This window comes from Canis lupus, chromosome 19 (genome assembly GCF_048164855.1).
Source record: "Canis lupus baileyi chromosome 19, mCanLup2.hap1, whole genome shotgun sequence".
Classification (NCBI taxonomy): domain Eukaryota; kingdom Metazoa; phylum Chordata; class Mammalia; order Carnivora; family Canidae; genus Canis; species Canis lupus.
Window position 1 is genome coordinate 44,239,438 of NC_132856.1, and position 11,818 is coordinate 44,251,255.

Genomic DNA, 11,818 nt, shown 5'->3' on the forward strand with positions numbered 1-11,818 from the left:
CTAGAGCAAGTGGCAAAGCTGGGGGGTCTGTGTACTGCTCGAATCACTGCCCCGCCCCCAGCCCTGCCTTGGAAATTCCACTGGACTAGTTGGGACAAACCTGAGAAATAAGCTTGACCAGAGGAGAGATAAAAACCAGGCAGCCAAGGGGAGATGGGGTGGGGTACCTAGGTGATGGGCATTGAGGAGAGCATTTGTTGTGATGAACACTGGGTATTGTATGCAACTGATAAATATCTGGATTCTACCCCAGAAACTAATAGTACACTATGTTAACTAACCTGAGTTTTTTTTTAAAGATTTATTTATTTATTTATTTATTTATTTATTTATTTATTTATTTAGGGAGGGTGCAGAGGGAGAGGGAGAAAGAGAATCTCAAGCGGACTCCTTGCCAAGCAGGGAGCCCCATGTGGGGCTCAGTCTCATGACCCTGAGATCACGACCTGAGCCAGAATCAAAAGTCGGATGCTTAACTGACTAAGGTGCCCAGATACCTCTAACTAACTTGAATTTAAATAAAATCTAAAACCAAAAAACAATGGGCAGTCAAGATGGCTTTAAGGTATTTGAAGATTTTTATTTCCTTATTCCAGTCTTACTCTTCACACTCTAATGCGACTATTGGATCTTTAATAGGACACTTGTAAAATACAAAGACGATGAAGAAAGTGACAAATAATGGGTATTTTACACAGTCATCAAAAAGCACTTTTTTAGCCTAATCTCTAAATTGGAAGCCTTTGAACATGCTAGCACTCTACAGTAAGAAAAGGAGAAGCATGGAGCCAAATCCCCTCCAGCAAGCTCAGAAGCAAGAGGGTCAATGAAACAATCCTTTTTATAGGGAGCAGACGAAGGAGACCATCACAAAAGCCACTCGGCAGAGTGAGCCCATGACAGAGCCAGGGACAGTTCTACCAACTAGGACTCTCAGAATCCCTACACAGGTTGACAACGCCTGCAGCATGAGTGGACAAGCGGAGTCCTTGTGCAGGTCAACGCTGCAGCCAGCTGTGGAAGCTCTGGCAGGGCACAGAAATGGACACAAGAAGCGTGGAGAATCGGGATGACATGCTGGTATAGTCAGTCATCCAGGGGCTCACTGACCAGTCATGCAGAAAGTTTCAGAAGAGTCACAAGGTTCCTCACTGGCCCAGAACAGATCAAGGAGACCAGAGGAGAAAATCTGAAGTTTTTTTTTTTAAAAAGATTCTAGATCAAGAATCTCTAAAAAAAAAAAAAAAAAGAATCTCTAAAACTTGGGATGGGCACCAGGCCCCAAAGCCAGGGGTAGAAATTCCCCCAAACTGGAAGTTTTCATGAAACCTTGTGGCTTTGTGGACTTTTTGGTGGCAGTGGCCAATGCTTCTGCATCCCCTTTTGGAAGGCGTGGCATCAGAACTGAAGCTATAGCAATTCATAGCACCCTGGGGATGTCAAATGCCTCCTCTAGAGGTCAGCTGCATTAATGCTAAAGCAAGTGGCAAAGCCAGTGTGGTCCACAGGACCATGTGTTGGTCCTCCTTTGAAAATTGCAGCCATTGCAGCCAAGACCAATCAACAGTCTCGTGGGACAGCCAGTCAATTTGGAAAACTCTGGCTTGGAAATTCTAAATGAAGTAATTGTCCAAATTCATTCCTTTCTGGCTTTTTCTTTTTCCCCCACTTCTTTTTACTTCTTCATTGGTTTCCCTCTGGTAGCATCAGTGCAGATGCCATAGCTGTATTTCTCGTGACTTCTGAAAGGCCCGTCCATGTCGGAGCAAAGACCCTTCAGTAGGAGAGAGCTCCCGAGGTTGTCTCCAGCAACATAGATGACAGCTTCACGCTCCCCTCTCTCCTTGTGAATGAGACCCACTGCTCCTGGCTGATGCAACCCAAGCTCTTCAGGGTCTTCACGAGATCCCGGCGGAATCTCTCGCCCACAAAGACATAGAGAACGGGGTTCAGACAACTGTGGAAGAAGGCGATGGTTTGAGTGACCTGGAAGCAGATGTCAACGTTGGTGGAAATGGCACAGTTGGAGAGGAACACAGTGTAGGCATCGATGGTCTGCACCAACAGAATGCAGTTGTAGGGGAACTGAGATAGGACAAAGACGGTAAGGACAGTGATGGTCACCTTCAGGGCCTTGTGCTTGGATGACTTCCTGGCTTGCAACAGAGTGTAAATGATGATGGTGTAGCAGCAAGCCATGACCACAAAAGGGAGGAAGAAGCCCAGGATGACCTTCAGGGTCAGGACAACCGACTTGACTTTGCTGTTCTGGTCACTAGGGTAAACCATGGTGCAGATGGTGATGTCAGATTCCTCCTTGAGTTGACTGTACAGGAGTTCCGGGATGCAGAGTGTGGCTGCCACCACCCAGACAGTGAAGCAAACCATTTTGCTGTACACAAGTCTCTTCTGCCTCCAGGTCTGCGCTTTCGTGGCCTGAGCAATGGCAATGTACCTGTCCACACTGATGCACATGATCAGCAGCACACAGCTGTAGAAATTCATCTTGTACATACTGTTGACCACTTTGCACAGGGGGGTCTGGAACTTCCACTGGTCGGCGGCAGCGATGGCCCAGAAGGGAAGCGTGAAGAGAAAAAGAAGGTCGGCAATTGCCAAATTCAAAAGGAACATGTCAGTCATGGTCTTGACTCTGGTGCAGTAGCAGTAGACGAGGATGACCAGACTGTTGCCCAAGGTGCCCACGATGAACACAAGCCAGTACAAGGGTGGGAGGAAGTGGCTCGCGAACTGCCGGACGTGGCCTTTCTGACAGAATAAATCAGGGAAGTTCATGTAGTCATCCACGGGAGACGTGGAGTGGTAGCTGTAGTCATCAGATATGTTAGAGATGAGGTTCTGCAAGGAGACACCAGATACCATTAGGTCAAGGACTATCCTTTGGAGGATTGCAGGATGGCAGAGGCATGGACCACGTGACCCTCCCCCACCCCAAAAGTCTATGACAAGACAAAGAAATGTATGCATGGAAAGTAGGAATTTCTGAGAGTATCTGCTTGGATCACACGATAGATACTTGTATTCAAAGAATCTTTCTCGCACGCATAGGCTACGTCAGGTACTGTGTTTGTGCTAAAAATGCACGGATAAGTCAGACGTGGTTCCCACTCTTGTGGAACCCACCTCCTAGTGGAGGGCACACAGAGGCAAAGGAACATTTACAGGACATGTAACAAGCGCTCAGATGGGGTAGGACCCCTTTGGGACCGATGTTGGGCAAGACTTTTATCAAACTCTGAATGATTCTAATTTCTCCTCTTTATTCCACACTCTCAGAAAGGTCCTCAGAGGCTCCTAAACTTTTCTGGGTCCAGATTTCTCTGGGTCATCTGAAAGCTGTGTATCCTCTGCTCATGAAGCACCAACACACATACACGCACGCACACACGCACACACACATTCATACCCTCTCAACGTGCATGTGCATGCACAAGCACTGGGGCAGGCTACATAGTTTTCAGGATCCCTTGTTCAAAATGTGTTAAGAATTTCAAGACAGCAGAGCATTAAATTAAGCAGGTGGCCCCTCTAAGGACCAGGGCCCTGTGCAGCTGTACCGGTTGAACGCCTCTATACCATTATGTGGTTTTCGTAAAGCCTCTGGCATGTTATGCAAGAAGCACTACTAATGGGCTTACCAAGGTTTTTTTTTTTTTTTTTCAAAATGAATTATGGATTGACCTTTACCCTTGTTTGTCTCGATTTCAGAACAGACACATAAAATCATTTTAAAAAACACTTACTGTTAATAAGATCTAAACTAGCAGTTTCCTCTTGCTTCACCACATACCCCAAAGCTCTTCTGGTCTCTCATGTTTGTAAAGCCCTCTGTGCTGGAATCGACTGCCCATACGGGGCAGAGATCTCACCCCGAGAAACCCTCTCCAAAGCGGGTTTCTTCCCACTCCCCCCAAAACAGGCAAGATGAGAGTGAGTTTTGAGGAGCCTGAGGGGCATGGCTGTACTCACTGTGAATTCTGTGGGCACCATGATGGACCAGATGCAAGCCTGCTTCTAGAAAGAGAGGGCAAAAATCAAAAAGAGGTGTCTTACAAAAGAACAGTAATACACACTTAAAGGTGGAAATTGAATGTTAAATTTGTTTGTTTATACGAAAAGAAAGGATCTCAAGCAGGAGTTAGAGGCCATGTTACACTGATGTCAAACAGAATATTCTAGATTTCAAAACAATTTTGGTTGTGAACATAAAATGAGAGAAACCTCTCCCCTGAGAGCCCTTTGGGGCCCTCATGCTTTCCCAGCACATCCTTTTTTACATAAGCTCATTTTCTCTTGACTCAACTTCTCAATCATACTCTGGTTTAGTAAATGCCCCCAGCCCTATTTCATCAACCGGGGGGGAGGGGGCTCCTGAAGATCACAGGACAGAGCCTGACTTGAGAGCCCTCTGGGTCCAGACTCTGCAGGGGAAGGGCCTCTGCATAACCAGGTGGCAAGGCCGGGTGCAGGGGGCAGAACAAAAGGAGGAGACATCTGCCAGCATCGGGGCCCCTCTCCCAGAGGGGCCAGAACCCCAGCACCTACCTACAGGCTCCATTTTCAAGCCCAGGATAGGAAAATGGGCCCTATCTTCTCTGTCCCCTGACTCCAGCAGGAAAAGGAAGTCCCAGGATTTGTTTAGCAAAGAAAAGATAGTTGGTTCCCTGATGCAAAGGGCCTCCACGCTGACTTCAATTTTTTAAATTAATTAATTTATTTATTTATGATAGTCACAGAGAGAGAGAGAGAGAGAGGCAGAGACACAGGCAGAGGGAGAAGCAGGCTCCATGCACCAGGAGCCCGATGTGGGATTCGATCCCGGGTCTCCAGGATCGCTCCCCAGGCCAAAGGCAGGCGCTAAACCGCTGCGCCACCCAGGGATCCCCACACTGACTTCAATCAATCAATCAATCAATCAATCAATCTCTGCTATTGTTCATATGTGTTTTGATGTTTTGAATTTCTGTAAACCCACCTCAATATAACTCAGGGAACCACAGCTCACCTCCCTTCAAGGAAGGGTCCGTGCCTGAGCAGGGCATTTCTTTTTATTTTTATTTTTTATTTTTTAAATTTTTATTTATTATGATAGTCTCACAGAGAGAGAGAGAGGCAGAGACACAGGCAGAGGGAGAAGCAGGCTCCATGCACCGGGAGCCCGACGTGGGATTCGATCCCGGGTCTCCAGGATCGCGCCCTGGGCCAAAGGCAGGCGCCAAACCGCTGCGCCACACAGGGATCCCGGGCATTTCTTTTTATACTTTTAGCGAGAATATTCCAAAGAACCATGTCCAGCACCACACCCCAAGTTTCTAGAAGAAAACAATTCTCCTTCATAGATCCTCCCCTAACCTATTGGTTTCCTTTCCATAACACAACATCATGACTCAACCTCTTTTTCTGAAAGTACAGTGTTTTCCAGGACCCGGCATGTGGTACAACCACTTTGGAAAACCATTTTGTCGGGTTTGTAACAAGTTACATACCCACTCTCCATGTGATCTAACCATCCTACTCCTAGGTACTTACCTAAGAAAAATGCAAGCATGTGTCCACACAAAGACTGCTTTATGAGTGTTCACAGCAGCTTTATTTGTAGCAGAAGTTACTGGAAACAACCCAAATGTCTGTCAAGTATCGGGAAGGGATACGTGAACCATGGAATGGCCACCCAATGAAATCGGGATGAACAACGTGTACACACAGCAACACGGATGAGTCTCAAAATATTTATGCGAAGTAAAGAAGCCAGACCAAGGCATACATACTCTGCGACTCCACTCACATAAAATTGTAGAAAATGCAAACTAATCTATCCTGAGAGAACACAGACCAGTGATTTCCTGGTAAGAGAGAGAAGCAGCAGGGAGGGTGTGGGGGTGGGGAGGATGAGGTGCAAAAGTGCACAAGGAAGCCTTTGGAGGTGATAAATATGCTCACTGGGCTGATGGTGTGGAGATTTTATGGGCATATACGTACTTATCAGAACTTATATTCCGCATTTTAAATATGATCTTTGCACATGGACCTCAACAAAGTGGTTCAACTGAAGAAAGGAAAAACAACTGAAATCTAATGAAAAGTGATTTTCTTTCCTCCTCAAAGTCTTATCTAGCCTTTAGGAGGTGAGGAAGAAGACAATACAGCTGTTCCTTGCAACCTTCTTGCCAGCACTTCTCAAAAATGCCTTGGAGTCCCTCGTGCTATTTATTTGGAATTGAGGATTCAAGGTTAACTCATATTTTTAAAAAGTTAACTCCTTTAAAGATGAGATAGATAGATGATAGATAGATAGATAGATAGATAGATGATTAATAGATAATAGAGAGATAGATGATAGATAATTTGTGCTTCACACACACATTTCCTGGCACTGTTTCCTAAGATGACCCAAAAGCAATGACACAGCAGAATAAGCACTGAGTGCCCAGATCTTAGTTTCTAAATACCTTCTTCCACCAAAAGGAAGCAGCACTGTGGAGAAATATCTAACTCCAAAGTGGGGCAGGGAACTTGCAAGATGAACCTGGAACTGATTTTTTTTTTTTTTCATTAGGAAGCAGGTGTTTGAAGGACCATGAGGACTTGTCAAAAGACATAGGTGTCAACCTCCTGGGGCTCTCACTGGCCAAATCAGAGGTGATTTGGGCTCTAAGTTAAGTAATGATGGCAATCATTCTAGCATATCCAGCTACGTGAGGCTGCAGGAGTCCATAGTGATGAAAATAAAGAAGGGCACCTGGATGGCTCAGCGGTTGAGTGTCTGCCTTTGACTCAAGTCATGATCCCCAGGTCCCGGGATCGAGTCCTGCATCAGGCTCCCCTCAGGGAGCCTGCTTCTTCCACTGCCTATGTCTCTACCTCTTTCTGTGTCTTTCATAAATAAATAAATAAAATCTGTTTTTTAAAAAAAGAAATGAAGAAATGTACAAAGAGATGAGAAAGCCCTTCTTATGGCGCCACCCACTAAATACAAAAGGAATCCTGGGATTGGAAAATCGCCAATGGAAGCTGAAATTAGTGGGTGGACGTTTGATGGGGAGCAGGGGTGTTGACCTCATCTCAGAGGATCCCCTCTCCAAATTCCATATTGTCCCATTGACTTTATCATCCTCTATTTTGCTTCTTAATTATGGGCTTAAAAAATAAAATCTTTTTTTTTTTTAATAAGGCCCAGTTAAATGTGGAACTTCCCAACTTAGCTCATGTAATTCTAATACAGCGTGGGGAGCAGGGAAATTGGTTTTTGAGACACTAGCCAAAAAACAGTTCATATATTTTTAGTATCCGTGGCTTCCTTTCTACCTACATAAAAAGACTAAATATTAATTAGATAATAACAAAGAAAACAAACTCCCAAGGAAAGAAGCCACATAAAGAAGAAAGAATGGCTTTGGTCATGGTTAGTTATAACTAGTTAGCAGAGAGTGTAAACTACCTGTCCCCATGCTCTCCAGCCTTTAAGGGCAAGCAAAAAAAAAAAAAAAAGTCCTCAGTGAAGCCCTCCTAGGCTTCCCCAGTGCCAGTGACAGGATGGTTGATCCTCAGTGAAGCCCTCCTAGGCTTCCCCAGTGCCAGTGACAGGATGGTTGATATTTGCACCGCTCCTGCCCTCTTGCCTTGCCCTGTGCAACCTTTTCAGAAGATGAAACTATATCTGTCAAAATTTACAAAGCACAATAGCTCTGACTCATCACTCGATCTGCTGGAAACATGTACTATTGCTATTCTCACAAAAGAACATAAAACTACATACAGAGATGCATGAGGCAGCTTTTTTTTTTTTCAGAACAAAAAAACTAGAAACAACCTAAATACCCAGCAATTGGTAATATTTCGATACATTTTTCAATAAAACACAAGAAGTCCATAAATGGAATTAAAACAGACCTCACACGGAAATAAAGAGGTCACCAGGAGGATTTGGTAGAAATGCAAAGTAGAAGACTATGTTGCGTGATCGTTTTAAAAAAAAAATGTAAAAGTTATACACTTCACTGCTTATCAGTACTGAAACATTTTCTGGAAGAAGATTGAACAATTATGACCAGTGGAAAGTGAGACTTTCATTTTTTTCCTTTAGGTTTTGTAAACTATTTAAATATTTTACTTTGTGCATGAAATTTATTTTAAGAACTATAGTAAAAATAACTGCACTTTTTTTTTTTTTTTTAAAGCCTCAATGCTCTTCCGTTTTGTATACCATACATCTGTTTGCAAAAGCTCCTCCCCAGGAGGCACTCTCAGCCTGCTGCTGCTGGCCTGGAAACGCAGCCCAGGACTAGGAATTAAATTATCTGTGGCTACTTTTTGCAACCTTGAGATCCTGCATTGGCTTTTTATGAAGGCTTATCTTGCTGCTGTTACACATGTGTTTCTGACCCACGGAAAATTTAGAGAGAAGCCAAAGAGTGAAATCAAAACATATTCCTCCCAAGACCCACCATCAAAAGACACTGTAGAGGGCCCTCCATCCAGCTCCCCTCTCCTCTATCAGAATACTCTTGGAAGATTTTATTGCACCAATTGCAAAGTCTCCAAGCTTGCTTTCATTTTCCTCTCGCCCCCGAGTCGGAGGCAAACACCCACATATAACAAAACATACTGAAAGCAGGGCCCCCTGTGTCTGCTGGGAGCGCTCGGGCACCGGGCTCAGGGGTGCCCCAATCTCTCCTCGCCACCACGCTCAGGCTGCTTTCATTACGGGGCCGTGACTGTTCCCATCTAAAAAGTCTGCCCGTGTCCTGCAGCATAATGGACGGGGCGGGGGGAAACACAATGGACCTCCATCTGTCCCTTGGTCCAGCCCTTCCTGCCTGTGGGACCTTAGCAAGAAGTGACATGCCCTCGCCAAGCCTAGATTTCCTTGGCTGTAAAATGGAAGCAAGAGCCCACCCTGCTGCGAGGGCTGGTGGCAAGGGTCAAGTGCAATGCCCTTTGAAGAATGCAGAGGGCTGGGTGAGAAGGAGGGAACATTCTTCATCCCCCAGCTACTCATTCAGAGTGTCTTGACACCGGTACACCTGCTTGGCTTAAACACGGTATGAGACATGATCCATGTCCTCAAGAAGCTCACATTCAAACATCATCACTGCAAATACCAACCGTGGTAAATACTACCAGTCGCTTTGGGAATTAGTAGGAGGAAGTCCTGACTCCAGTGCTGGGGAAACCCAGGAAGGCCTCATTGAGGTAGTGACTTTTTTTTTTTTTTTTTTTTTTTTTTTTTTTTTGTGGCTGGAGAGGATGGGGACATGTAATGAGGGGAGAAAACCTTGCTCGAGGGCAGGGAAACATATGCACAAAGGCAGGAAAACTGGAAAGCAGGAGATGTGTACAGGGGCCCGGGTGGTGGTAGAAGGCAGAGCTGCTAATTCACAGAAGAAAGAAAGAAGAAAGAAGAGAAAAGAAAGAAGAAAGAAAGAAAGAAAGAGAGAGAGAGAGAGAGAGAAAGAAAGAAAGAAAGAAAGAAAGAAAGAAAGAAAGAAAGAAAGAAAAAGAAAACCTACATGTGAGAAAAGTTAGGCTGACAACCATTACTATACAACAATTATTTTTCTTTTTTCCATTGTCTTTAAGTAATCGACAGGAGAATCATCACGGAAGGGCAGCAGGCTGGCTAAGTCAGTGGAACACTGGAACTCTTGATCTCGGGGCCCCCGCAATGGGTGTAGTGTTTACTTAAAAAAAACAAAAACAAAAACACCTCATCATGCAACCCCAGCCTCCCTGCCCACTGCAGCCGTGCAGCCGTGAGTTGGAGACAGATACTAATGTGAGTCAGGAAAGTGGGTGTTGCTTTGATTTTTGTCCAATTCGCTATACTGAGATTGAATCATTTCTTGCATTTTTTGGTAGCTCTGCTTTCTCTCACCGTCCTGAAAGCAGGGTCTCCGAGCGGTCTACACGGCCGTCTGCGGGCCAAGCCTGGTCAGGGCCTCACCCCCTGCCCCACATTGGGGAGTCCTGGGGTGGGTGGGGAGCTTCGGGGCAGATAGATATGGAGACAAAGAAGCGTCCAGCGTCAGGGGCTGAAATGGCAGATTGACTTTGGCTCATTCTGCAGGGGATGGAGAAGACGGGCTCCAGCTTCTGTAGGCTGGTGGCCGCCCCCCAAGTCCAACTCCGGGTGCTGTGACAGCCCGCCTGCGGGGCCGACCCGCTACAGAGCTACTACGGCTCATGGTGATAGAGAACTGGAGAGGTACGTGTGTTTGAAAGGACAAAGCCACAGTCACTGAGGAGTCATCGAAAATAGAAGAGCTGTGCTTTTTCCGATTATAAAGGAGATTTGAGGGACCCCTGGGTGGCTCAGCGGTTGAGCATCTGCCTTCGGCTCAGGGCGAGATCCCTGGGTCCCAGGATCAAGTCCCGCATCGGGGTCCCTGCCGGGAGCATGCTTCTCCCTCCGTCTGTGTCTCTGCCTCTCTCTGTGTGTGTCTCTCATGAATAAACAAATAAAATCTTTAAAAAATTTAAAGGAGATTTTGTACATTTCATAATGTACAAAAGCAAACCAACAACCCCAGAGCAAATCGATATGATGAAGACAATTAAAAGTGCTCAAACAGCCCTTTCCTGGGCTGGCTATTTATTGTTCACTTTCTGAGGTGCATCCTTTTAGACGGTTTCTCTGCGACAGAGCCTCTCACACACACATACACACACACACTTAATGGGAAGGGAATCGGGCAGCCCCAGTGGCTCAGCGGTTTAGCGCTGCCTTCAGTCCAGGGCCTGGTCCTGGAGACCCGGGGTCGAGTCCCACGTCGGGCTCCTGCATGGAGCCTGCTTCTCCCTCTGCCTATGTCTCTGCCTCTCCCTCTCTGTGTCTCGAATAATAAATATCTTTTTAAAAAATGGGAAGGGAATCGGACCGCACAAACCGCTATCAATCTGGCTTTCTAGTTAACACTCTTTCCCGGCCTACTTTTGCCCGTTAACGTGGAGCTGTCGTAACTGGAGGGCTGTCGGGTGTTCTGTTTTGTCTGTTGTCACAGTTCACTTAACCATCACCTCTTGGTGCAAAGTTTGCTTGTTTCCATATTCTCACTGCTACAGAGAGAGTGCTGCCCAGCATCCTTTCCATGGGGCAGTCTCTCGACCCAAGGACCTCATGGGGGCTTCACTGTCCTAGTCCTGACCACCTTCTTGTCACCTGTCCCAAGCACCTGCTTCTCCCTCCTGTAAGGTACAAATCACAGACTGCCTTGAACTTTTATTTCACATATGTAGGTGGGAAGGAGTCTTATTACTCATCCTAGAAGACTGGGCAAGCCACCACCTGATTCACCGTTGCCTCGCTGGAGGCACCTAGCAAAGTGCCTGGTGCTCAGGACCACTGCACAGATGAGCAAAAGCCTGAGTTTTAGAAGCCATAGAAGCAATGCACATGTGAGGGCACAGGAGATACTGGGCCGGGCAGAGGAGGAGGGTGAGTGATACTCACTGCGGAGGGCAGCCGAGAGACTCCAGGAGAAGGTGGCCCCACCAGCTCCGTCTAGGGGAGGGGAGGAGGAGGGCTGGCCGGCTCTCTGCCTGGGATGAGGGGCAAGGCTTCTATGTGTTATGTGCAGGCAACCTCGGTAAAAACACTATAAAGGAAGTCAGGCCACCCCTGCCTGTGTTGTCATAGGCAGGGTGGCCCCGGAGGGTGGGGAGTGGGGAGTCACCAGCTGCACCTCCAGCAATCAGCAGAATCGATGATTTGCAACCAGAAGCGAAAAACCAAGAACTGCTGCTAAGGGAAACCATCTTTTCTGAAGACTGGTCTACAGACCAAGAGTCTAAGAACAAT

At 46.3% G+C, this 11,818-nt stretch overlaps 1 protein-coding gene across 1 annotated transcript; it reads right to left on the reverse strand.

Moving 5' to 3' along the window:
- Nucleotides 1-1,238: 1,238 nt before the first annotated feature.
- CCR9 (C-C motif chemokine receptor 9) lies at nt 1,239-11,595 on the reverse strand. Its single transcript, XM_072788120.1, has 3 exons — nt 11,471-11,595; nt 3,991-4,035; nt 1,239-2,859 (listed from the first exon to the last, which is right to left on the reverse strand). Exons 2-3 carry the CDS (start codon nt 4,009-4,011, stop codon nt 1,777-1,779), a joined length of 1,104 nt encoding a protein of 367 aa, XP_072644221.1. The 5' UTR covers nt 4,012-4,035; nt 11,471-11,595; the 3' UTR covers nt 1,239-1,776.
- Between the last annotated feature and the right edge of the window lie 223 nt (nt 11,596-11,818).